The sequence below is a fragment of the Acanthochromis polyacanthus genome, chromosome 2, assembly GCF_021347895.1.
Source record: "Acanthochromis polyacanthus isolate Apoly-LR-REF ecotype Palm Island chromosome 2, KAUST_Apoly_ChrSc, whole genome shotgun sequence".
Taxonomy (NCBI): Eukaryota; Metazoa; Chordata; class Actinopteri; family Pomacentridae; genus Acanthochromis; species Acanthochromis polyacanthus.
In genome coordinates this window covers 42,215,795-42,243,283 of record NC_067114.1, presented here as the reverse complement: position 1 = coordinate 42,243,283, position 27,489 = coordinate 42,215,795, and the positions used below count along the sequence as shown (strand labels likewise).

General features: G+C 40.2%; 1 protein-coding gene across 8 annotated transcripts in view; it reads right to left on the bottom strand.

Annotated features, from left to right (window-relative positions):
- nav2a (neuron navigator 2a) overlaps positions 1 to 27,489 on the bottom strand; it is a 301,077-nt gene that overhangs the window by 115,200 nt on the left and 158,388 nt on the right. For 7 of the 8 annotated variants that reach the window (XM_051959975.1, XM_051959995.1, XM_051959978.1 and 4 more), the window contains one exon: positions 370 to 487. In XM_051959975.1, coding sequence (XP_051815935.1) covers positions 370 to 487 — 118 coding nt within the window. Of the gene's footprint in view, positions 1 to 369; positions 488 to 10,921; positions 11,159 to 27,489 lie in introns of those variants that run through there. The other variant, XM_051959981.1, reaches the window with a different exon arrangement.

Genomic DNA, 27,489 nt, shown 5'->3' with positions numbered 1-27,489 from the left:
TAGAGTGTAGTACAATTAAACTTTTCTTTATTTCTGTTGCTTACTTTGTAATCTTCCATATCATTTCATATTTCTGTATCTCACCAGACCTGTTAAAGTTTTTCCTTTACAATACTGTTTTGTTCCTAACAGCATCTTACAGAAGAAATCCCTTCAGCTGTATAAGTACATAAACTCGTTGCATGACTCGGCATTACATCAGGTAATAGCCTAAAATGGTTTAATCTTCTATTATTGGCTCAATAAAAGTTGATGACTGCAACTGTCTGCTTGGCCAAGTTCAGCCTATCTTTAAAACTAATGGTGTGTCTCGCATCAAAATCAGCTTCTTTTTAGCCGATTTTGGAATCAAAACGTGTGTTTGCTTACCTACGACCTGTATGATCTCAGCCAGCAGCACTCCATCTGTGACGTCTGTTTGCAGGTCTTTGATCAGACGCTTGTGTCCTGACTTGGCAAGGTAGTGGTTGGCCCAGTCCGTGTAAATCTGCGGTCAGACACAAAAACACAAACCGCGGCGTTCAGTTATGAGTCAAAAAAACCCCCAAAAAACAGTCCAAAACAAGGGTCAACCCTGTCGGCTCGTCCACGTGTTTCAAACTCCATAAACACTTGAAAACTACAAAAGGTGCAAATGGTTGGAGCGAGTTTACGACTAATAAAAAATAACAGCATGGCTGAATGGGAGCAGAGTAGCACTCCTTTTGTTGGGGCTCCGATCTGGCATATATCCGCGTGGTATTCAAATTGGGGCCATTGTGCTCAGCCGGGGCATTCATCTCGGAGCACACGGCGGCTGTTTTCAATGGGCCATGCTGACATCACTCTCTGGGGACAGAAAAGACCCTTCACTGCCTGGGGGGAGGAGGGGAGAGAGCCAGAGCAAGCATCTGAATAATCTGAATAGCTTCCTTCATAATTAGTAGCCAAACTCTCCCCTTTGCTCTCCTCTCTCACATCAAGAGAAGTGAGTTTTCTATTTCTGAGAAGATTAAAAAAAAAAGAAGCACAGCACATTATTCCTGATAAAGGAGTTATTTTGGAGAAATTGATACCTCGTGCATCTGTCTTGGTTTGCAGCATTGTTAGACCTGTCGGTAAACTGCAAAGACTCTGTGTGACAAGTGCAACTTCAGAGCAACTTCTCCCCCCCACAGGGATCTGAAACATGTGGCAGCTTGTCTAAATAAAGACACCTCTCTCTTAATGTCTCATACAAAACTCAAAATATGGCAGGTCAGTCAGTTAAAAAGATGACAGGAAAGATGCGATCAGTGTGTTTAAGTAATTGTTACAGGGTTGCATAGTTGTTTTTCAAGAAAAATAGTCTAATTTCTCTCATTTGCCCTTCTTAATTGGGAATATTTTGTGCTCTTTCCTCCTCTATGACAGTAAACTGAATATTTTTGAGTTAGTGAAAAAATAGACATTTGATTGACATGTTGTACCATTTTCTGGCATTGTATTGAGCAAACAACTGATCGATCAATTGAGAAAACAATCACCAGCTTAATTGACAATGAAAACAATCAATAGTTGCTGCCTAGCTGCTGATTAGCTTGTGAAATTCCCCTGAGAGATCAATAAAGTTCGTCTATGGTACTACATTACTAGGCTAAGTATCATTAAACTATATCTGTAAAGTAAGTCAAATTATCGAGTAAATTTGACTCTTAAATGTAGCGGCGTAAAACCATAAAGAAGCAGAAAATGGAAATACTCAAGTAAAGTACAAGTACCTCGAAGCTGCACTTCAGTACAGTCACGATGGTGCAATCTTATATTTAAAATACGGTAATCCAAGAATGACTAAAATACAAAGTAGCCTCTGTTAGCATAAATAGGTTTGCTCTGCAACTAAATATTGCTGAATTATAGAATGTTTTTACTGTTGGGTGAAAATATGTGGGCTGCACAGTGACGTAGTGGTTAGCACTTTTGCCTTGCAGCCAGAAGATCCCTGGTTCAAATCCTGGCCTGGGATCTTTCTGCATGGAGTTTGCATGTTCTCCCTGAGCATGCGTGGGTTTTCTCCAGGTACTCCGGCTTCCTCCCACAGTCCAAAAATATGCTGAGGTTAATTGATTACTCTAAATTGCCCATAGGTGAGAATGTGAGTGTGACTGTCTGTCTGTATATGTAGCCCTGTGACAGACTGGCGACCTGTCCAAGGTGTCCCCTGCCTTCGCCCGAGTCAGCTGGGATAGACTCCAGCACCCCTCGTGACCCTAATGAGGATAAAGCGGTGTATAGAGAATTGATGGATGGATGGATGAAAATATGTCAACTCACTTAAAATATACCCAATAGAAGAAATCAATAACGTGCAAAATATGAACATAGATTTGACATTAAAAACTTTATTTAACATTCTTTAAAACTCTGTATCAATTTCTGATGCAACCTGATTTCTCCCAGTAATCTGATCCACTTAAACTTCCTCAATATACAAGTGGAAACTCAAACATAAGTTGTTTCTTAACTTAAGTGTATCTATTCATCTTGTATCATTCTTAAATCTGAGCTGATGCACAAAAATTGACATGCAACATGCAGAGTGAGGCATGTGACACGGTGGTGACCCTTGCTTCTTTGTGTTTGCACTGCAAACAGACCCGGAGCTGTTCTGCCACGCTGCTCAACGGCTGAATCACCGTTCTGATGAAGGCTTACGACAGGTGTGAGCACTTCAAAGACACGCACCAACATCCGCACACTCATCACCACGCACAGGCTGCAACGCACGAGGTTTACGAGAGCGCACGACCACACATTAAACACAAAGAAAGCTCGGAGTGATGTCTTAAAATCCCACAGGCTGCATTCCCAAACACAAATACAGGGTTTTTAAAAAGACTCCTGAGTGACACATTGAACTAAAAAAAGCCTTTAAGCAGCGGATTAGACTCGATCCTTTCAATTCAGGCTCTCAGCTGGTCGTGGGGAAAAGGAAGTGCAATCTTCAGGAGCTTTTGTGTGAGCATGGAGGCTTTCTTTGAAGTAGTTTCGGGCAGGTAAATTGAAGGGTTGGAGCGTAATTAAAAACGAGGTGAAATGGGTAGCTGTCATTCACAGAGTTGGAAACCACAGGGGGGTCAGATGTCCTGAGGGCGAGCGGGAGGCAAAGGCAGGTTGTGAGAGGAAAGTAAAGTCAGCAAATCACAACAAGTTGCTTTCAAGTCTGGAATAGGTAACTTTTCAAAACACTCCCCATGTCTCTGATGTTTAACACTCAGACAGGTCAGACTTTAAATGAGTCATCTCAGGTATTCTACGTTTTTATGAGGGAAAACAGGACCACAAGAATTTTGAGAAAGCAAACAAATCAACATCTGCTACATTACAGTAAGTCAAATTATTATGTAATCTATGAATGGTATCACCATCCTCTCCTGCTATGCAGTTCTACTGAGCTTTTTAGTATCTCGGCATATCCGTTTTGGTTGTACAATCTACCCTCCTTCAATTAAATTATTTGAAGCAATAGTAATTTTTGGCAAAAAGCTTGAGAAATTAATTGCACACCATCTATCTAGCACAACAGAAAGATTCGAAAAGTCCAAAAGTGAAGCCAATGCAGATATGACTTAAACCTGCATTCTATCTAACAGCCAGCAGGGGGCGACTCCTCTGGTTTCAAAATGAAGTTGGCTGCTATAAAAGTCAATGAGAAAATGATTCATTTCTTTATTTGTTACCTCAGTAAACATTCTCCTAATGAGTTTATGATCTCAATCGCTAGTTTCAAGTCAGCGTCAATATGGTGTGGTGTTAATTTGATAAATTGTGGCCCCATTTAAAGTAAAATAGATGATAAAGCAGGGTATGCTTTAGTGTGTGGCTATTCTGTTTGTCAAGTCACTATAGTGTGGGTATGGATAGTGTAGTCGAGTCATATCCACCCTTTGCTCATCACAGTCTTTTTCAAAAAATCTAAATGGTGATGTCCAAATTTCAACCTGAGGAGTCCACAAACCAACTGGTGAAAACAGAGTGAATAAGTCCCTCTCTTACATACATATAGTGTAGTTTATCGATGTGGTGAAGAAAGTGGAGCATCTCTTAGCTATTAAGGGCCAACTCAGAGTTTTTGCATCACCTATGCAAATTTTGAAAGTAGAGTTTGGTTCTACTCAACCTACAAAAGGTACAGGTTGGTCTTATACAAATGCTCACATGGCTCCTTGTATTGAACACAAAAAAACTGATAGGGGCAACTTTCAGAAATGTGATTTTTACAGGACAAAACAATACGGTTCAGATTGGAATGTAGCACTGAGTCAATGCAATTAACCCTGCAGTCTGCAAAGCACAGTGTTTGGACATAGCACGGGATTTCTGGAGAATTTAGCACGTGTTATAATTTGTTAAAGGCACAATTTCTTATTAATTTTGGGCTTCTCCAAGTTATCCACTCATGTACTATAGACCCTTGCAGATTTTGGATTATGAATTCAACATCAGGCTGCTTAAAGCACAAATTGGCCTTGAGGTACTGAGGTGCAGGAGTTGGTGGAGAGCAAAACAGATTTTAAAAAAAGAGAGCGTAAAATAACACAATACCTGCAACAACCTGAAAAGGCTTCTTCTGCCTTCTAGTGGCCAAAACATCAGCTGATGTCCTGCGATTTGTTAATCAGAGTTGATATTTGATTTATTTAAAGGGGTAATTATTGTTACATGCCAACAAGATATGCGGTGTCAACATGAGGAATTAATTAGAGTGAGCATAAATACTGAAACTATTCCCAGTGACACACAACTAGAACCAAGGTCTATCCCACCACAGACCAAATTATAAAGAGTCAACATTAGTCAGATGCATGTAAATCAAAGAGCATGTTAATAACTGAGCCTTGAGAAAGAGAAAAAAGAAAATAACGAGAGAATGCAATAATGTGAATCATGTGGCTTCAACCGCACATTTATTGTAGCTTCTGTGATCTGGAAGCTGCTTGAAGAAAAGAAGGAAAAGTAGGAGGTGATGAGAAGCAGACATCTGATCTGATCTTAGTGAAGAGGACCATCGACTCCATATTGATTCAGCATCAGTTAGAAAGGAAAGAGACGTTACAGACTCTAGCTCGGTCTCTGCATCAAAGATAACCACTCTGCATATTAAACAGGAAATGTAATCACTGAATGGATAAGAGGGTGAAATGTGGTTGCCGTTATTACACCACAGGACAGTCCACTGAAATGAAAATAGAAGTAGGTTTAATTTTTGGGTTGAACACCACTTTAGTTTTACATTTAATGAAATGAGTCTGCTTCAAAATCTGTAAAATATTAAACGTTTGGCATTGAATTATTGGTCAGATTCTTTCTTTACCTCTATGATCAGATATGTCCTCTTTTACATAAGAAACCAATACTAATTTGGGATTGTATTTTATTTGGCTAAATTCTGGGCTGCACTGCTGCTCTGACTTCAAATCTGTCTGGTTTTCCTCAATAAAAATGGGCTTTTGCACACAAACAAGTTCCTATTTTTTTTTTTTAACATATTCTACTAAAGGATAAATCTTATGTTTTACATTTGCACCAAGTTTTGGAATGATATATAGTTGTTTATATTGGTTTCTTCTGACTAAATATGATCCAGTCCAATGCTTAAAACATTGTTCTCACATTGAATCCCACTAAATAGTCATGAAAGTCAAGAAAGACAAACTCAAACGTAAAGATTCATCTCCATATGAACGAAAGTTTGGGGTCACCCAGGCAATTTCATGCTTTCCATGAAAACTCACACTTTTATTCAAGTGTCAATACGATTGCACAAAGGTTTTCTAATCATCAATGAGCCTTTCAACACCATTAGCTAACACAATGTAGCATTAGAACACAGGAGTGATGGTTGCTGGAAATGTTCCTCTGTACCCCTATGGAGATATTCCATTAAAAATAAGCCGTTTCCAGCTAGAATAGTCATTTACCACATTAACAATGTCTAGACTGGATTTCTGATTCATTTAATGTTATCTTCATTAAAAAATGCTTTTCTTTCAAAAATAAGGACCCTTCAAAGTGGCCCCAAACTTTTGAACGGTAGTGTATGTATATTTACAACATGGAACTATCCTAGTATATTCTAATATCATGAAAATGTCTCTGTTAATATAACTGCATATTATTCCTCCACATATTACAGACATATCTCAGACTCCAGTCCGTGCTTCACCCACATCCACATGTCAACGCTGTGACAGTCGGGGAGTCATGACAGTCTGATGTTCAGAAGCACAGACACGTTTTCAAAGAGGGAAAATCCCTCCATTTCCAGAAACTCCCAGTAGACCCAGCAGGGATCGGGGGTCTTTTTTAAGATCTGTAAATTATTGCTGGGGTCAGGGACATTCCCGTCAGCACAGAAAGCAACATGACACTGACTCATTGTCAGGGAGTTATGGAAGCCATCATATGTGATCTGTCGAGGCCTATTGACAGCCTGCTGTGGAATATGTCACCACAGTGAACAAAACCTCAGCCCAGGTTCCATCCTTACTGGTTTTAATAGTAACCATCACCAGTGCAGTATGAAGAGATTTAGACAGTGATATGCTTTTTTTATTGTTTCTATTATGGACTTAAGGACTTTCAACTTCATCTTGGACTATTGCAGCTCTTTCAACACACAACTCTGTCAGTTTAAATGTTCCTAAGGTTTTATGATGGTTTTAAATTTTTAAAACAAGGGTTTAAAATAATACCTGGTAAGCTATATTGACATTGCTTCTGCCAGTCCTCAAATTGTGGATGCAGAAACAGTTGGTGGGAACAGCAGCAGCTAATTGGTTTTCACAGCAAAACAGCACATTTAGGACAGAGCTAAAACCAGAAGTGATACAGTTATGGTGAAATGAACTATGTTTCCTTTTAAGCTGATCAACTAAAAAATGCACTGTGGGGACATGTGAGATTGTGTTATTTTGTTGAAAAGACACAGAATAAGGGACGTTCAAAGCTTCACTTATACTGTTGTGGTGAATCGATGCAGAGCCTACGCCTTAAGGTGTTGTGTCCATCAATACTTTAAACTATGACAACTGGAACAGAGTGAATCATGTTGGAGTTGAAGTTAACAAAAGTTACTTTCCCTGAAAATATTGCAATGTAGACAAAAAAGAAGTCAGTGCATGGATTGGTCGAGCTGTGGAAATGGCATTCGGCTGTATTGGCAGAATACTGACTATAGTATTTGCATTATGAGGAAACCACATCCAATTACAGCCTACTACAGAGTATATATTGTTTCACACAAGCACCTTCTTTGCAAAAATCAATATTTAGTGTTTAAACGGCGGATTACTACCAAGCAGTGAACCACAGTCGTTGTCATCTGCAGAACAATGATGGGATACAGCTGCTGCTCTGCACACAAATAGATGTACAAATTAACATCATATTCACTGTTTCAGTTGTTCTCTTTCTGTTGTTGTATTTATCTTTTCATTTGTGAAATCAGCTCCTTAGATTTAAATGGTTACATGAGGTTTTGTGTATTCTTGTTTCATTTATGAAGTGCAATTTTCACAAATCGTTTGATTTCTCATTTATATTTTGTGTGGACACCATTAGGACAAACATTTGGATGCTGTGCTATGGAGCGGTACGACGCACCCACACACAGATTGCTCATCCTGACATTTAATCGAGTTTCTGTAAACAACCATCCGTCCTTCATCAATTCACCAGCCTGGACCCATATGCATGTTCACATAATAACTCCCAATTTAAGCCTTCAGAAATGACACACAGTCACTTCTTCAAAGCCTGTAACAAGCAGCGATGAGTCACTCATTCAGACAGCTGCATCTTTTTTTTTCTTTTTTCTCACACAAACACACAAATCTGCTTCACATCCAGCATCCCTGCTGCCTGGGCTTGCTGAGTCACCGGGCTGGTGTGTGATGCCTGCAGAAGGGCATGACGCACACAGGCCAGCCCTGCAGCGCTGCGTTGGCCCGGTCAGGTGGAGGACGGCCGGGGCATCACGCCGGGAGACTAAGCTTGTGTTGAAGGCGACTTTGTGAAGATTGAAAAGTGCAGGTGTGGAAGTTTGGCAAAAAGTCGTGACACATGAAGAGTCGTGACTGAGCTGATCATACGGTAGGAGGAGTTGATGTTGTCTTTTGGTTCCCGTGTTTCTGAAGCTGTCATAAAGCTGCAGCAGCCACTTTGTGTTATTTTAGTCTTTCATCTCTGCTGTTGTTTGCTCTGACACCAACTTGATAAGCTGCTAAACAAACACTGCACCCACTTGCATCAATGCCGCTGAGTGAAAAATGTTCAAAAGTTAAGAAAAATTGCCTCAGTGCTTAGGTTAATATACATTTGTTTTTACTTTCACTTGGTAAATCTGTGCTTTTTCGTGCAAAAATGGTCCAAAACAAGAGAAAAAGCTTCCCAAATTTCAAATCAACAGCTTGCCATGTAAAGATTTAAACATTCAATCAAATATAGAGTTAAAGACCCCCACCATGGCTATTAGTGAAGCTCATTTTTTCACTTTTGTGAGGTCAGAAACACCAGATATAACATTTATAAAGCCCTTAACTCAGCTTCATTTAATTATTAGTCCGATTAATAAGAAATGAATGAATAAATAATAAGAAAACTGATGAAAAGTAACTTCTCCTGCCTGTTTTCAGCACCACAGTGGGTGAGGTTCCTTTTTCTGTTGTTTTATGGCAGCTCAAAAAAGTTAGTTTCCTCATCTGAGTGAAGTTTATGATGTGCTTTGATAGTGACGGCAAGAAGCGCACGCATCTATTGAAAAGTGAATTAGTGATTAATCACCCTCATGCATGAATCAAACATCAATAACAGCCTAATTTTATGAGTGATCAATATTTTAGAGACCTCCCAAAATCTCCCAAATCATGTTTGTAGGGAGCTCATGTCTTATTAAGAGCAGTCGAGCTCCCCCTGGCTTCCCTGGAGCTCACACAGATAATAGTAAGTGAAACTTTTTTTGTGTTATCTCATTCTTATGCAACATTTATCCTCACTCTGTGCCAACTGATTGCTTTTCAATCTAGTACCTAAAAGCGGTGTGCACAGAAGCACTAGTGTCACATTTTGAGTCAGTTGGATAAATTAAATCAATTCAAAAGAAGGAAATGTGACAGAAGTGTATGAAATTTTGCAGCTAGTTGTAAATCACTACAATCTGGACATTCTTCAGTTCCTCCATGATTTGTAAAGTTACTCTTAATGTATCCCAAAGTCTGCCAGCAGGTTTGAAAACCATGTTCATTTTTTTAAATCCCCAAAATTAAACCATTTATTTCAGTCAGAAACAGAAAAAATCTTTGGGTTGTCAGTTAGCTGAGCTTAAGTCAGAAAATTTCACCAACACTAAGCTTAAAGTTGTGATATTTCATCAAAATCAATGTATTCTATACGTCTCATTTAAAAAAAAATCAAAAATAAACCATGGACACTAACCTGATTCTAAAAAAAACCCAAAAATTCTGAGTTCCTCGGCACAACCGTAAAGCCATTAGTGACTCAGCTGTGACCAACAGTCACGTGAAAATAATTCAAGGAATTTTCATATGAACTAGGCTGAGCTGCAAGATGTGTTTACACTGAGTGGACAGGGAACAAGTTTAGAAACAAATAAAACACGGAAGAAGTAAAATATCTATATATGATCGAGCCACAATTAGTTTCTTTTCCTGTGTACATTCGAAAAAGATGCTGATCATTCTTTCAGGGTTTCTCAATTTTTTTAAGACATTTTGAGTTCTCCCTCTACCTCTAGCCACTGTAGTGCTGTTTTCATAGAGGTGCAGGATTTTATATTGCAGTGAATAAGGAAAAAGATGACAGGAGTTAAAATCATCCAGACTGCGTGGAGTGTAGGGGATTAACACAAAAACTGCAGCAAAAAGTTCTGGAAAAGGTGCTACAAATTTCAACTGTTTGGTCTAAAATAATCTAAACACAACTCTTTGACATCTTAATTCAGAAAAAAATCATAAATATCACAAAAGCAGGAGTCTCTAATGTTTCACATGACGCCGGTTCATTTTTAGCTTAGGTACATTTTGAGCTCGTTCATAAAGTTGTGGTGCATTTTATCAACTTCTTAAGGTCCATTTAGCCTTTCCGCTTTAATTCAAGCATAAAAAAAAAATCACAAACCGGCAGCTAAATTTTACACATTTTCACATGATGGTAAACCTAAACACCTCAGCTCTGCCCAGGTTCTCACATGCACACGACAGGGCGGCAACAATTATGTTGATAACTTCAGGACTATTAGCCTTATTACTCTCAGGGTTCAGTAAGCAACCTTAAAAAGCTCTGTGTTTAACATGCCCATTATGAACTAATCTAACAACATGAGCACATACTATAAACAGAACACAGCAGGCCCAAAGCTGCAATAAAGGCCTATCTCTCACAAGGAGCTTTCATAGGGAGCCAGGACTTAAACTGCCCTCGTTATAACTCAGGTAATGGCACAGAGAGCGGAGTCTACTAAAAGACATGCTCTGATAACAGTGCTTTCAAAGGAAATCTGCATTTGGAAACACAAAGCCAGCTAAGATGAAGGCCTCGTCCAACAACCGCGCTCAGGACATCCAGGGGTTTATAAGGCAGAGCTAAATCCTAACAGTAAACTTTCATAAACTCAGAGAGTACCTGCGTCTGCCAGCGGCTTCTATAATAATTCCTTCTCCTGCTTCCTGGAGATCTGGTTCTACCCCTGACGTGTCTATTTCAAGCTGACCTTTCCTCTTAAATCAAGTCCTCTCTTTCTCCTCTAGGCTAAAGTCAAATGCAAACACTTTAACTTTTGCTTTAAACATCTCGTTTTGCACTTCAGCAACAGGTTGATGAGTAAAAATGCATCCATGACACCTGCAAATTTAAAAGCTCCACCTTCCCCATTCAGGTATCTTACCAGTTTGAAGTTTTCACAGGAGGAGCGGCTGTAGCTCCTGACCGGGACCCTGAGGCCGGCGTGGTCCGACATGTTGGGTCGTCACCTCAATACAGACAACTACCAGGGCAAAGCAAACAACTAGAGATCCCAGAGACGAGAGTCATAAAGGCAAAGAGGACGGTTAATCAGCCACGATGTTTGACGACTGTCTTGTCTTCTTCACATCTCTGCAGCAGTGTTTCTTTCTGAACATTCGTTCTGCTCTCTGATCTGTCCTCCTGTCAGACAGCTTCATAGTGAAGCCTCAGACTTTCTGATACTGTTTTAACCTCTCTCTCTTTCTCTCTCTCCCTCTCTCTGGGTGTCATTCACCGTCTGAGTCACTTACCCTGACTCAGTTCCCTCCTCTGCTGCCGGTGGAGACCAGAAACATAAAACCCAGAAATGGAAACCTTTATTTTTGGGCACTTTAACTTGAAACTTCAATTTGAAGCCGTACAGATTTGAAATCAATGTTCATGTCAGTTTTAAACAAACATTACAATGTGATAGTAGAAAGTCCAGTTGTTTTTTTTCTGTTTTGTGAAGATTCATCAAATTATAAACTCCAAAACTGAATGATCTATTAATTGCCATTTTAACAGATCCTTATAGGGTGACCACAGTGGCCCCTCAGCAGCAGGTAGCCGCTCCGACCAGCAACATTGTCTAACTACAAAGAAGTACGGTCATTGTACTCAGTCAGATAAATTAACCTTGCCAGCAAGTTGATTTCTCGCGATATTTGTGAGTTCACAAATCTCTCAAGAAACCATCTTGCTCCGGTCCCGCCTTCACTTTTCGTACAGCACCAAGTTGGTTCGGGCCAATCACGCAGCAGTATTCGTGTGTGGGGCGGGATAATGGGTGGGATATCCGGGTGTGACGACAACACCAAGCGCTAGTAGATCAAAACAAACATGGCAACGGAGGACAACGATCGTGTAGATGCTGCTATTAAGTCAGTTTTAGCTGAATCTCGTATCGCTTCTTTGAAGGAAGAACAACGAGAGGCGCTTTGCGCATTTCTGGATGGTAAAGATGTTTGTGCTTTTTTACCTACGGGTTTTGGTAAGGGTTTAATCTACCAATTGTCTCCGCTCGTTGTGAAGAAACTTCAAAGGGTCGCCGCGATTGGCTAAAAACAAACCTGTCAGAGGCGGGACATATTGTTGCATTGTCCAATCCGTGCCTCTTTCCTCCGAACGGATTTACATGGAGCAGTCCCAGATTGATACTGTGGAGTACTATCAAGTACTACACAATTATTAATCTGGCTAGTGCCAGGTTACAGATAAATACCTCTATTGACAAAGTTTTGTCTAATTTAAAGTCCGATTTTTTGCTTATTCAGAAGGCCTGAATTAGCCTTAAGCTTTTACTAAATCCGGATAATTACATGCTCTTCACCAAATACTAGGTGAAAAACCCTAATGTCTAATAATCAGGGCCTTAAATGAGCTGAAATAAAACATTTACATAAAAATTTATGTTACACTTACCTGCATCCCTGGTTAGACGATAAATTATCTTGAAAAGTCAATGAGGAACTGACCAAGAAACTTAAATTAGAGTGTGAAAGAGATCCCTGCTGACCCTATGTTTTTGAATGACGTGCTCACATATGGACCTTTAATGGACTCTTGATATATGAAAAATTTGGTTTATTTGTCCACATTTTGGTTGCAGTAATGTTAAGTTACAAATCATGTACTTGTGACACACTAAAGTGAAGTTCAAGACTTAGGCTGCAGGTGAATTTTTGACATTGTCTTAAATACGAGGCGTCAAAAATGTGCAAAATGGCAAGAAGTTCAGCATTTAGCAAAAGCAATGTGTCTCTATCAGTAGTAGGTTGCAGATTTTTTTCACTGCTTGACTATGCAGATGTAATTCAATACTGTACATACTCTCGAGCCATGTATCGTGTGTCAGAGTTTGTAGATTTATTACAGGTGACACTTAAAGGAAACGACACTGTCCTGTTGCTATTTACAAGGCTATCATAAAGAAAATCCCACATTGTCTATTATCACTTTCTAAGGCTTAGAAATATCAGTCACCATGACTGTTCACACGACTGGATTTCCTCAGAGATCAGTTGAAATTAAGGAAGAAAATAATTATTTTCTAAAGTTTTCTCATGCACATAATCCCCCACAGCTCGCCATCGCCCCCTGTGTCTGAGACAGACGGTTCAAACGTAACGAATGTCTTCCCTGAGCTCCTAACGCTGACTGACAGAACACTTCACAATCCTTCCTGCACACCTGGTGCTGCACATCACAGTCAGCCCACACACAAACCAGAACATGGGGGGGCTCAGGTGTCAGGCGGTGGCTCGTGGCAATCTTCCAATCCAGCCCTCATCTTATGTCATGAGGTGATTAAACTTTAACCAGCCGAGTTATGCACCGACACCAACCCTGTCCTGCTCTATATTCACACACTGACATAAATTCACACCTTGGAGCCACCCAGAAGAACCACTTCAGCTGCAGCACCTCAGAGCAGCTTCACCGGACAAACTTGAGGACACACGTAACTGAGCATCAAGCATAAAATATATATTAGCAAGTGTGAAACCATTTACAAGTCGACTACACTTTTCTCTGCTGCTTGATACCCGATTCGTGGTGGACTTTGTGAAGGTGTGTAGTGAAGCATGAAGGTGACACAAACAGGCTCAGACATATGCTGCTTAAATAAAGGTTTCAAAAAGAACAAACACACATTGGCAGACTTTGTCAAACCAGCAGGGAGTAGAGCTGAAAGGGTCTAAAATATTATAATCATCATCTTTCATGCAGACATGTTTTCCACCCCGTAACACACTTGTCTAGAGCAGATGCTGTAAGTTTCAGTTGGTTTTTATGAATTAAATCTAAGAAAAAAACACCAGTTTTGGACTTCTAAGTGGGGAGAAATTCTTGCCAGTTCTTCACGCACTACCTCCCTACTGTGTGATACCATCTTTAGTCAACTCTTGAGCTTGTTAGAGGATTTATAGACCTTCATTAAACTTGACAAATCCTGTAAATCTTCCACTTTGTCACATTTTTACAGCTTCTAGCCTTCCCAAAGTGAGTGCTGACTTTTATAAGTGCCTCAGAATTGACTAGGAGCAGTATACAATCGTGTTAGAAAACATATTCTTGCTGGTGATCCCTCCTGCTGCTGAGCCTCGTTGATAAGAACTCGGCTTCTCCTGGTGCCGTTGCAGGCTGAGGGCGACATGTGGCAACACATCCCCTCTGACCCAGCGAGCAGATGGCTGGTGGGAGAGTGATAGATGGACTGCAGGAGTCACTCGCATAATAATCTAAAAAGAGGATGTAGTGAGCAGAAGGATCGACACATATGTGATAGGTGATAGTCTCCCACTTATCACGCTGCGGGCCACTTTTCTGTGTCCAATCTAACAACACATGAGCTGTAAATGCAGTAACTCTTCCAGCTTGAACCTGGATGAAGGATGTCATCTTCTGCACATCCCTCAGCGAGCATTTGCAGACACAGACAGATGGCTTCTGGGAAACAGTGTCCCTGGTCTGTATGATACGACAACAGAGGACTACAGTCTGCTCTACCAGCTGCTGTGCTGTGCCCTGCCCTCTAACACTGATATTTTCACTCTTGACTAGTTTGTGGTAACTAGGTCACACTAACTTTAGTAGTTAAACTGCTAGAAGCAGTGCAAAAAATAGATGTAAAAAATGCAGGACTGATACTGCAGTGTTTCAGATAAATACATAACCACTGACAAAATTCAAGACGGATAAAGCAAAAAAAGAGCACAGGAAGGTTGAACTTGAGATTTTAGGATTACTTACTCTACTCTCTGCACTGTGAGTTTTTAAAATTTCTTCATCTTTTCAAAGCTTCACAAAACTCACATCGCACTTGCCGTACGAGCACCCAGAACTAGCATTAGTGTCACCTCCAAATGTAGCTGCAGGAACTAGTCCAACAGTGGAAACACAAACAAAACAGATTACAATGTCTGCACAATTACACTATGTTACATTTCCGCAGTGGAATATTTGAAGTATACTTTCAAAATGTTGCCAAAAGCTTAAAAAAAAAAAGAAAGGAGAGAAAACACCTGAATTAAGCTGGTTAGCATTAATTGCTTTCAATAGAATAAACTAGGCTAGTGGTTTAATATATGGTACACATGGCTCTAAAACCAGGGTAAGAAAACCAGCTGCTTACAAAAAACAGGTAGAAAACACGTAGAAAAAGAAATAGAGAATTTTGGGCATCTCATTGAGAAAAACCGGAAAGAAAAAGTTATTATTCTGTCATGTCAGCTGGTATTAGTCATGTTTCATGCTATCTGGAGACTCTAAAAGCAAAAACATAAACAACTTATTCAAAAAGGTGTTTCCATAACCTATTTCCGCATTATCTCTTTTCTTCAATTGTGTAAGTGGGCATAAAAATGTTTTTTTGAGATATTGAGAATGCTTTTTTCAGAGTTTTGATGTTTCCATCACCCCTTTCTAATGCAATTCTTCAAAATGTACATCATAATGCATTATGGAAGCATGGCTAATATTTGAGGGACAGAAGAAACCAAACATAAAGTGAGACAGGCAGAAACACAGAGTGATGCTGTGAAGTTCATTCAGAGTGTACACATGAGCTGCTTGTTCTTCTCCCAGCAATCAAACCAAACCAACAAACATTTATCTTCTCCTGACTCTGTCCTCCCCATCATAACTGCATCTGGAGCTGCTGCTGCTGCTGCTTCTCTGCCACCAGCGGGACGTAACATGGATGGATGTCGGTCTGCGGGGCCCTTGGCAGCGAGCGGCCTCCCCACCCCCACCTCGGTGTACTCACACAGGCCTCTCAAGTGGCTTTAGCCCGCAGAAAGCTGAAACAGGCCAGCTCTAAATAAGCCCTCATGTCTCTGCTTGCTCTCTGTTTGGCACATGAAAGACATGCGGCTTTGTAAGGCATGGAGGCCATACCAGGCACATGGTAGACTAAACCACTTGGCCAGGGCTGTGCAGCTCAGAGGCTGGGAAAGCGAGTCATCCATCAGCCTGTGTGGGCATCTGTACATGCGATACATAAACTAATTTGGAGTTTCACAGCAGAAGAGCAGTGAATTGTGAACACAATGCTGGTTAACTGCCCAGATTGGCACTTCGGTTACGGCACGGTAGCAGTATCTGATCAGCACAAATCCTCAGACATGCAGATTGATGTCAGTGAGGGCACAGTGGAACCTTAAAGAGGGCTTAGCTTGTTAGCTTGTTAGTAGGAGGCAAACAACCCAATGGACAGTGATAAAACTGGTTTCCCAGCAGAGAAAACTCTCAGGCAGCTCCTTCGTCTGAGCTCCTAAAATCTACAATTCTATTGCATTTGTGTTGATTCCCCAAGGTTTCAAAAGACTGTTATACACCCAAAGATGACTTTCTCAACCCCTAAATACACTACGATCTTTCAATTGCTGTAAAGTGTACTATATTCTGATTTCTATAACAGCTCTGGTAGAAGATCTTTGCTGCAGCCATCCCCTCTATTCACACTGTTTAGATGTTATTCTTTGATTCATGAGACATCATCAGCGCACATCATTACATATGGATGTCTCCCTGCTAGTAGTCTCAGTTGGCCTTAATCACCCCATTTCATAGTAGTGTGGCTGGACTAAGCTCATCCAGTCAACTTGAGCTTGAGATCTGTCTCAGTACCATCATTCTAGTTTTATTTTTTTCACTTAAACCTTGTTTTCACTTTACCTTGCCGTTTTAGAGACCGAATTCCGATTTACATAACCATAAGATGTCACATTTGTTTTCAGGGTTACTTTCTCTTTATTAGTATCAGAATGGATGATAATGCACCTTTGGAGCATATCAAAAGGTGGAAGAGAACTATTGCCTGTAGGCACCAAGGTCTTATTATCACACTTGAACTTGTTTTGTGGCTCTTATCCAGGTTGTTCTCTCCTGACTGGATTCTTGCTTGTGATGCGTCTACTCTGAGATGTAGGTCACTTTGGATAAAAGCATCTGCGAAATGAAATTTTCGAATTGATATCTGGACATGTAATGGCCCGAATTTGAATAAGGTGCTCTATTTGACCACATAAGGCTGAGGTGCTTGTGATGTACCAGTGAAAAGCTAGAAAGAAAGTCAAGACCTTGGCTACAGGTTAATTCTGGACATTCCCTACCTACAAGGTATCAAAAATGTAAGAATAAGAAGAAAAATTGTTTTTAACAAAAGAAAGAAAAGAAAAAAAGAAAAAAAGCAGTGTTCAAGTGCACAGAAACAAATAAAAATGTTGGCCAGAGAAATTTGATTCCAACTTAATGAAATACCTATCTCAAAATTCTATTAAAGGTGAATATAATCATCTTTCTTCACCCGTTGTGCCACCATATGTGTGTTGTAGTTAGGAAATGGAATATCTGCAGTTTGCATAATCTGGCTGAAATTTATACACATTTTTTTAAGCACTAGAAGATCCAGTAATCATCAAAGCGGTTGTCAATCAAGAGAGCCAATAAAAACAAAAGGTCAGAGTTGTTGTATTGACAGCTAAGGTCGGTTGATTGATTCATGATGTCCAGTCATAGATTTAACGACATGCAAGACAACATTGTACAACATTTTTCTAAGTGCTCACAGGCGTAACCAACATGAAAACAACATGTGACTCTACCTACTATTGATATTTTAATGCTTTCATTGTCTCCTATGTGCTCTGTGTAAACAGTGCCAGCAGTTCAGCTGAAAAGTCCTCGAATGTTTGAGTGTTGATCACAGCTGGGTCACAGATGCACCAAAAAGAGCAGATTTTTTTGATATTCTCAGAATCTGGTGAAAGAAAATTGCTCATTTTTTTGGTGAATTTGCAAATGAGATACTTAGAATGAAGTGATTATGATTAAATATCACAATTTTAAGGTGAGATTTGGGTAAAGTTTTCTGACAGAACGGTGTGCCACTGATGATTTGTTCAAGGACTGCTAGAAAGTTCAAAATGCAATGATTCTGTTTGTTTTCACACCTCCCCAATATGATTGATATCGCAATTTTGGTGTTTTGTTTTGCATAGACAAGTGGCTTTTAAACCTGCTGGTGGGTTTTGGGGATCAGAGGGTTAAACAAACAGCACTACACTCCTACATATTATCGAGATGAATGAGACAAACCATCAAGAGAACACCTGAAAAACAAATGAGTAATGAAATGCATGTTGTTGCTGCTGTCTGCAAGTGAGTTTTATCAAATAACCACATGCCTTAATTAGAAATAACATGGCTCCACTCTGTTTATCTGCTCTGTGTAAACCAGCCTGCCTCTGTCCAAGATTAAACATCATCATTCTGATTTATGCTGCATGGGCCACATGTTGACAAGAACCATGACAGTCAAATAATGAATAGACCGGCATTAGAACAGAGAGGATTATGGACATCGACTACACTTCATAATAAAACACAAGGCCATTTTAATTTCTTTAAAGGGGAACTTTGTTTTTTTCAACCTAGGGTCTGTTTTCATATGTCATTTTATACATGTGAGTGATGGAGAAATGAATTTTCGAAATAGCTCCAGTATTTAGCCAGGCAGGTTTTGGCGCGAGCTATCGCGCGATTTCGGAACGAGCTTTGCTTTCTAGCGTCCTGAGATTTGGATACAGACCACAACAAAGAGCAATCGCCAGTTAATGTGGAGGTTTTCGTTCACTTCTCATCTCTAGTATGTTGTGGGACACTCGTTGAGACTATCCGAGGCAGTCAGTGTGGGGAAAAAAAAGCACTTTAGGGCGGACTTTGATGCGGGGGGGCAAGTTGCCCCACACTTTTCGCTAGCTGAGCTGCTAGCTGAGCTGCTAAGCTGCCTGCCTGGCTAAATACTGGAGCTATGTCAAAAATTCATTTCTCCATCACTCACATGTATGAAATGACATATGAAAACAGACCCCAGGTTGAAAAAAACGAAGTTCCCCTTTAAGTGTGTGCACGTGTTCAGCTGTCTTTGTCAATCTCTGCTTTTCACGCACACAAATACACGCTGACCCTGCGGCCTGCCGGCCTCCTGTCAGTCACGCTGTGTGCAGGTTAGCGGCGTGTAATTAAGCTAGCCGCCTTATCGGCTCATCTTTAGGCTCTGGCAATAACCTCCTCTGCCTCCATCTCCCCTTCCTCTCTGGGCTCGTATGAGATCGAGATAAGGGCTGAAAGAAAGAGAAAGACGCAGAGAAAGACAGAGAGAGAGTGTGTTCTGTCTGCTTCTGTTATGTGTAAACTCAACAGGGTGCTCATTATACAGAATGACTTCTATTTAATCTGCTGCTTCCTACTTTTATCACACACATCAGCTATAACAAAGCCCTTTTTTTTTCTCATTTGTTGGCACCACATGACCTGTCTGCACCTGACCGCCTCTGCATTTTATCTCCGCTTCCCAGAGGCTGTTGAATATTTACCATCATCCCCGTGGCATCACACTTATATCACACCAAATAGTAGGTGCAACAAAGCAGAGTGAAAGGATGTGACTTGTTCTTCTTAGAAATGCTTGAAATGAGAATGAACAGTAAAACTGCGGTCCTCGCTAAGCCTGTTTTAACTTTCCATGCACGCATCAAAGTGAAGCTCGTATCAAGTGTGAGGAAAACCAGGATGGAGGATGATATTAAAACCACTAATCCACTGTGTGCACGCTACAGCCACTGCAGGGCTCTGGGCTGATGAGACAAGCATTTTTACTGATATATAAAAACAGAGTGGAAAAAACTAAGTAAGACTGTCCTGAAGCTGCAGCTTTAGGAAAGAACAGCAGGATAAAGGATGGGAAAAAGGACTGTCAACAGCAGAATGAGGCCTATAAGGCACAGAAAAGAACTGAAATATGTGTTTATAACTAGTGTTAGACCTCTGTGAGAACCTGGAAGTGTTCATCCTACCAGTTTCATGGTGAAATTGTTCTGCTCCCAGCGGCACAACATCAAACTCATGTTGCTTCTCGCAGCTTCTTGCACCTGCCTCACGTTGAGGAGGACTGCCGGTTGCCCATCCAGTCCCAAACATCAGCCATGAGTTCCAGGTCTAGAACTGAACCCATACAAAAAATCCACAGAGGGGAAAAAACAGATTCCAGGGAGATGGTTTGATGCAGGTTTTTTGAGAGAATGTGTGCACCACATACATCCAGAGGTGATAATAGAGCTGCTGCTGCCTTCTCGAGCCCCAGCAGGTCTCTGTTTGCCTGATGGAGGAAAAGCTCAGTCTCTCCAAGCATTTCTCCTCCCACTACGAGGAGGGAAAAATAAACGCAGGAGGTGAAAGGCAATAGGCGCTCCACAGCCTCTGCTGCCGCTCTGAGAGGCAGCCAAACCTAAACGGAGGAGGAGGAGGAGTGCATCCCCCTTCCTCCTCCTCCCCGGCCCACGGCAACACATTGTGCTCTTCAATGGACCTCTGGTCATATGGGGAGGAGGAAGAAAGAGAAAAGGACAGACCTCTTAACTTCACCATCACCCCTCCCCCGAGAGTCGACCCCATCCATGACAAAAAAAGTGAGGAAAAAGGGCCGATTAGTGCAGTGGAGAGACTAAATATTGGGGAGGGACGAGCTCAGAGGCCAAACCGCAAAACTCAACACTAAATGTCTCTTCTATTTATTATTCCTCTAACCAGCTCCTGTGCCGTGTGTTAAAAAAAGACAAGTTTTATTTTTCTCAGAGTCCGGCCTCTGATCAGCCGTCACCCACAGCACACTGCAGCAGCTGCATGTGTGTATTTGTGTGCATGCGTACGGCGGGTTCATAACCTAAGCATTTATGTATGTGTGAGTATGAGAGTCCGCAGTGCAGGATACCCTCCGTTTGAGCGCGTTCCAACCCCCTGTGCACACACACCCCACCGCCGACCACAAATTACAAGCCGAATTTGAATTTTGGGAAAGGCCCAAGATTTACAGAAAGTTCCCACAGCGGGGGGATGCCTGATCACTTCCATCAGGCTGAACAAAAAACGCTCTGAGCTTCAGGAAACAACAATAATACAGAAGCAGACTGTATAAAGTAATGACCTGTGATATTTTCACAGAAATAAATTGTGGCTCGTCTTCTGCCAAACACTAAAAATGCAACAGTTTTCACACTCGGTGACTGATGGGAAATGGTGCATTTATGTTTTCAGTTTGTTTAAAATAAAAAGAACAGACATTCACAGCTGAAACAACTGCAAACTACAAGCCTACTGTGCGACTGTCAGTGAATTTCAGGAACAACATGCTGAAACTGGCTTTGCTGCAAAACAAGAAAAGACTCTGCCTGTTCTCGTCTCTTTGTGAGTACATGTGTTAGGTTAGTTTTGACAAAGTGTGTTTTGCAAAGCTTTATCAAGGCAAATACCTGCATATCTGGTTAGTGAATGGAGACAACCATCAGAAACAAACTAAAAAATGAGGAGGACATGACAATAAAATCTGCACTTTTTCATACGCAAGGGTCTGTTTGCGTCCAGGTGATGTCAATTTCTTCATTACAGGGTGTACATGAGGCTCTGTATGGACAATTATGTTTTCTGTAACTGAACAGCCATTATGCTACAATGACACTAGCTGTATACATGCAGGAATACACAATTTACTGTGTATGTATGTATGAAACATGACTTCTATTTAGACTAGAAAATAGTGTTAGAAGAACAAACTATGCACCTTTGGAGTCCATGGCCGTCCAAGTTCATGTCCACAAGGGATCATAACCAGGCCCGTTAATGCTAATGTCAGAATGTTGTTTTAGTATAAAGTTCTCTTAGTTTAGCATCTCAGCATGTAAACATCTGCTAATCATCACTAAAACTGAAAAAGCACAGTGAAGTCTGATGGGAATGTCATTGGATATCTGATCATAAGCTAAAGTGCTTGCCAATTTCTAAAAATCCAACCCGAGGGTGACTATCCTGAAGGAGGCATGAATGTCTGCACTCAATTTGATTCCAGTTCATCGAACACTTGTCAAGTTGAGTGACAGCTGAAACAGAATATTCTATGCCAAACATGTCAATCTGTGTAGTAAATGTTGATATATTTCACTGGATGAGTGACAACTTTGACCTACCAATGGTGTAAGATGAAGCATCGGGGGATAAACAAAGTCAGTAACATTCATCCACTTTTGGCACTATGCATGATCGGAACAAATGTTATGGAGATCCAGACAATAGCTGTGGAGGTATTTTACAAACAAAACTTCAGTGGTGGTACGAGAGGAAAAGTCCAGCAATCACCAAAAGGTTTGGACCCACTAACACCAGCTGTAATTATAGCCCCTGGTCAACGTGCACATGGACGGCTGCAGATACTACAAACGTGTAGTGGTTGCTATTCTACTATTATTTTATTCTATTTTGCAAGATGTAAAGTTGATCATCCACCCCAAACCTGGAGGGTATTTTCTGATTCTTCTGTGGATGTCTGCCCTAAAGCATGCTGACTGTGCTGTGCTACGAAACACATGAAGCTTAAAATAAATGGTAGTTATGAGGAGGGATTATGAAAGGAGATGCTTCATTATTCACATTTTTGTATGTCATAACAAAAGATTTGTAATTGAAGTAGTTGCTGCCAGACTTTGGAGGTGTTTTGATTTGTACATGCTTCAATCAATGGAGCCAAACAAAGTGGGAATTTCTAGAAATCCTGTGTTATGTCCACCCATTGTCCTTAGCACACATTAGCAATAATGCCATGGGCACAAGGCCGCAGTCCCATCTGTAAATGCTCTGCTATATCCTGTCAAATGCACAAAGTTTTTCAGAAACTTCCATGACATGTATCTATTGTAGTTTGACTAATGTTGTGTGCAAATTAGTTGTCTGCTTTCAAAGTCTGTATCAGTCATGTAGAAACCATGAACTGGCCTTAAAGGTAGTGCTATACTGTCTATGAGTCTGCATGACCTAAATATCTACCCAAGATCACAAAAGTCTGTGGGCATCTGTGAGCCCAACATTTACAGCATTACAAGGGCATTATTGTGCATGTTTGAAATAGGTAGATATGACCTGCTGTGCATGTACAGAGTCCAACAAAGCAAATTCCAAAGAAACAAGAAAAGTAGTATAAGAGCAACAACCACACATCTTAAGTGTGTGCACGTCTGCAAGAAGGTTTAATCAAAGCTAAACAATACAAGCAACAACAGTGAAGATGGAAAACAAACAATATGAAAAGGAAAAGTTTGAAAATAACCATTACAGTGTTGATTATCAAACTTCTACTTAATTTTTAAACAGTTACTAATGCTACACATATGCTACTTCCGCTATGCTATATTTTAACAATGTCTGGACTAACATACCACAAAACTAAACCCATCTACTCAGCCCAACACAGCAGTGAAGAATCAGTCTCCCTTTGCTCTGAAGCAGCCCTGATTTAATGACATTCTGACTCTAGGAGCAGAGAATAAGTCAGCAATTAGAGCTCGTGTTTAACAGTTTTAGTACAGGCCTTCAACAAGCTCATTAAGTGCAGCCGTGGTGAATGGGCAGAGTATGGTTCCTTTCACAGAACCAGATAAACCTCAGTGTGTCGGGGACAATGGGGGGATAACCCCATGGTGGAGGGGCCTTTGTTTTGGGGGACCCCCACCTCTGAGGAAGGGGAGGAAGACTGAGGGGAGGGATGGACCTGCTGCCTGGCTGCTCCGGGTGAAGGTGATGGGGGTTTCAGGGACATATGGATGAGGGTATGTTGAAGAGAGAGAGGGGCAAAAACAGCAGCTGGACAGGGCTTTTATATAGAGTTAATGATAGATTGATTACAGTTTTTGAAACATCATAAATTTACTTTCATTTAAATTGTAAAAAAAATGGTTTATATGTGTCTTTTTGCGTTCATACTGTCTCGGATGAGTGTTAAATGCAACATTTTAAGGATGTTTCACATCACTGTTGGGTTACAGTAAAAAATTTTATCAACTCAAATGAATCAAACCAAAAACATATTAAAAACATTTAAAATATAGATATGAACTTGACCCATTTTACTTGGTGCAGTACATGCAGGTTTTACGCCTAATGTACTATAAGTGGACACATTAACTCTATAGACTGTTCTCAAACAACTAAGACACACGCAACCCCTACAATTAGTTTAACCTCTTAAAATCCATGTCTTTTATTTGCTTTTTCTTCTTTAGCTGCAGATTTAATCCCATTTCAGTACCCGGCTGCTATCAGAGCAGTTTTAGAACTGGCTGAGTGCAGACATGCAGAACAACACACACACACACACACATACATGCACGCTCATTGTGATTCCATACAGGTTGAAATCGGGGGAATATAACAGCTTGAGAAATTCCCTGAAGCTGCATGAGAAGAGAGCTGAATGCAAAGATGTGAGAATCCACTCCGTCATGTTTTCACTAGCAGACAGCATTGACAGAGAGCCAAGCTATTTTTCACAGCTGTTTTCATGCCTATTTACACTCAACAATCACATCAAACTCAGGGCACTGCCGAGAATCAGTCACATCTCTGCAGCAGTAAACACAGTGTGAAACGTTAAATATATGGTACTATATTACAGTGTCACATCTGCTGCATATCCAGGAGGGAAAAACGTTAAGAAAAACTGTGCATGCTGCAGTATGCATATGAGTGGATTAAAAAAAAAAAGGTAATACAAGGCAGTTTTGACTAAATAAATCAACATACCTGCAGCAACCATACTTATTTTCTTTTCCAAATAAGCGCTGCATATAAGATACTAACAGCTCTGACTTATCAAAACTACAAACACAACACTAAAAATGTAACTAGTAATTTTTTTCTGAAGGAAACAATGTTTTTGTAGCCATTAAAGCTAAGAAATGCATAGCATCCAGTTTAAACCCCAGTTAAGCTCCAGTTTTTGACATTGTCTTGACCAACATACACAACCTACATCTACAACCATCCATTATTTAGTGTTTTTAACCCTTTGAACTTTTCAAAATTGCCGAAATTACAACATTTATCAATGCCAGAAACAGTAAAAAAAAAAAAAAAAAAAAAAACAAAGATCCAGTGGATTTTCAACCTTCCAACAGTCCTTGAATGTGTCATATCTAATGAGCAGTTCTGTCAGAAAAAATAAACAAATCTGAGCTTAAAATTGTACTGTGATTTCATTAGAATCATTAATTCTACATGTCTCATTTAAAAATTAATCAAAAACCAACCACTGGATGTAATCAGATTCTGTAAAAAACAAAAAAAAAATGGAAAAAGTTGCGAGACAGTTGTGACAAACGTGACAAATGTGAGAGAAATTCTGAGCCTATTAGGTAGAACTGCAGGCAGTGCTTAAACATGAAAAACACAAGAGACGTGTATGAAAACAAATGAAAAATGAAAGTTGTAAGAATATCTATAGTATATGGAGCCACTTTTTCAAGTATTAATAACACCTGTAGGAAGAAAACTCGTAGAAAAATCTAAGAAATGCAACTTTTGTTTTATTTTTTAAAAATGATTTATGGCATTGTAACTGCTTTTACTGCACAGAAGATATTTGTGAGCTCGCTCTTCTAGTCATGATTGTACTATATTCATACATTTGTAGAACTTCATATTACAGTCAAACTGAGACCACAGTGAGAAAAAAAAATGTGACAGGTGCACAAAAACAATCAAATTGCTTGGAGTTGAGGGAGTCAAAAACTAACTTCTAAAGATTTCATGAGCAGTAAAATCTGAATTTCTGCTACACTTTTTCATTTCATCTGAGCAGAAAAACTAACGTGATGATCGCTGTTACACCTAATCTGGGCTTTTAACGTTGTGCTTTTTCTAAATTTCTACAAATGAATTCTTTTTTTGCTCTATTAAATTTCCATCTTTCTAACTGATTCATTGCATTTAAAATTTCATGACCAGCAGACGTCAGTGGCTCTTTGCTGGCTGAAGTCATAAAGCGTCCAACCGGTGTCTCAGCCCTGCCTGACCTTGGATGGATCCTCTGGGGGCGGTGAGTTCAGCCTGCTGACCTTTACCTCCCGGCCTCTCCTCTTTCCTCACCGCCGTCTGCTTTCAGACAGAGATGGAGCTGATTGCGTTAGTCCAACCGCCTCTGCAGCACCGCCTCCCCAGGGGTCGCCGCTCACAATGACCCGTTTGTCTGCTCCAACGGGCTTCTGGTGACAACCGACGCAAGGAAAGTGGAGAAGGAGCGAAACCAAAGTGAGGAAGGCACCTTGGAGGGGGATCAATGGAAGGATGTTGACTCAGGAGAAGCAGATGCCCGGTCCTAATTAATATGGTTATGTCCTCAGCCATGACCTCACACAGGAAGCAGAGGGGACGACCGCACGGGAAGAGGAATCTGATCGAGACGCATTAGGCCAAGATGAGGTCATTAAAACTGGAGCCAACTGCCACATGATCACATAGATCTTCCACAATACTAAGCGTTTCAGTGCTAGAAAGTTTTCTTTTAGAATTGGTATTCCTCGAGATGATACAGTTGTGCTCATAAGTTTACATATCCTGGCAGAATTTACACGAATGAAAAGTTTTTCCGTGATCAAATATACTGTCTAAAAAAAAGCCAATATTTCACAAATTTTGCCAGCGTATGTAAACTCATGAGCACAACTGTAGCTGAGAATACAAAGAACTCTAAAATTCAACTATAACAATGTTAAACTTTGAAATTAATTGAGTATTTGGATGATTTATAGAGAGCAAAATTTGCTTTATGAATTTCAGATTTTTAGCTTTTCAACAAAAATAAACCCAGAATCTCACCTTTAAAATTTGTCCAAATTCGACATCAAAGTCGTGTGTGCATTCATAGTCTATTCCTAAACATCGCTACCGAGCCTCTAACAGGAGAAGACTGTTGCTTCCTACAGAGTTTCCTATTAAATGAAAATGACAAAGCTTGGAAAACGTAGCTTTTTAGCAAATTTCCAAATAGAAACAAACAGTAAGTACATTTTCGTGCAAGTAAAAACAGAAGAGTCTCATGCTGTCAGAAATTTCCTTCCAACACCAAAATATTTTAGATAAAAACAACTGTCACAACTATACTATTTCGTATGTCTTGAAATGATAAAGTTAGCCTCTAAAAAAAACCTCTAAACACCTAGCAAGGACTGGCCTTATATGATTGTGTCACATTTTTACTCACTGTTGACTCATTTTCACTGCAATATAAAGCTGCCATTTGTGCAGTATGAGACATATTTGTTTGAGAAAAAAAAAACCTGAAATTACTATGTAACTGCCCACAGGTGTTACTAACGTTGAAAAAAAATGAAGACCGCATACTACAGATATTTCACTACTTACATTTTTAATTTGCTTCCATACTTTTCTCCAATCTGTTCCATCTAAGCACAGCCTGCAGTTCAGCTGAAAAGTCCCTGAATTTCTGTTATGTGACAGTTGGTTGCACAGGAGTCACTAATGGCTTCACAGTTGTATTGAGAAGTGCAGAATTTTTTGTTTTTCATAGTATATTAGTAATGCAAATTGTTTATTTTATGCACATTTTTAAATGAGACATGT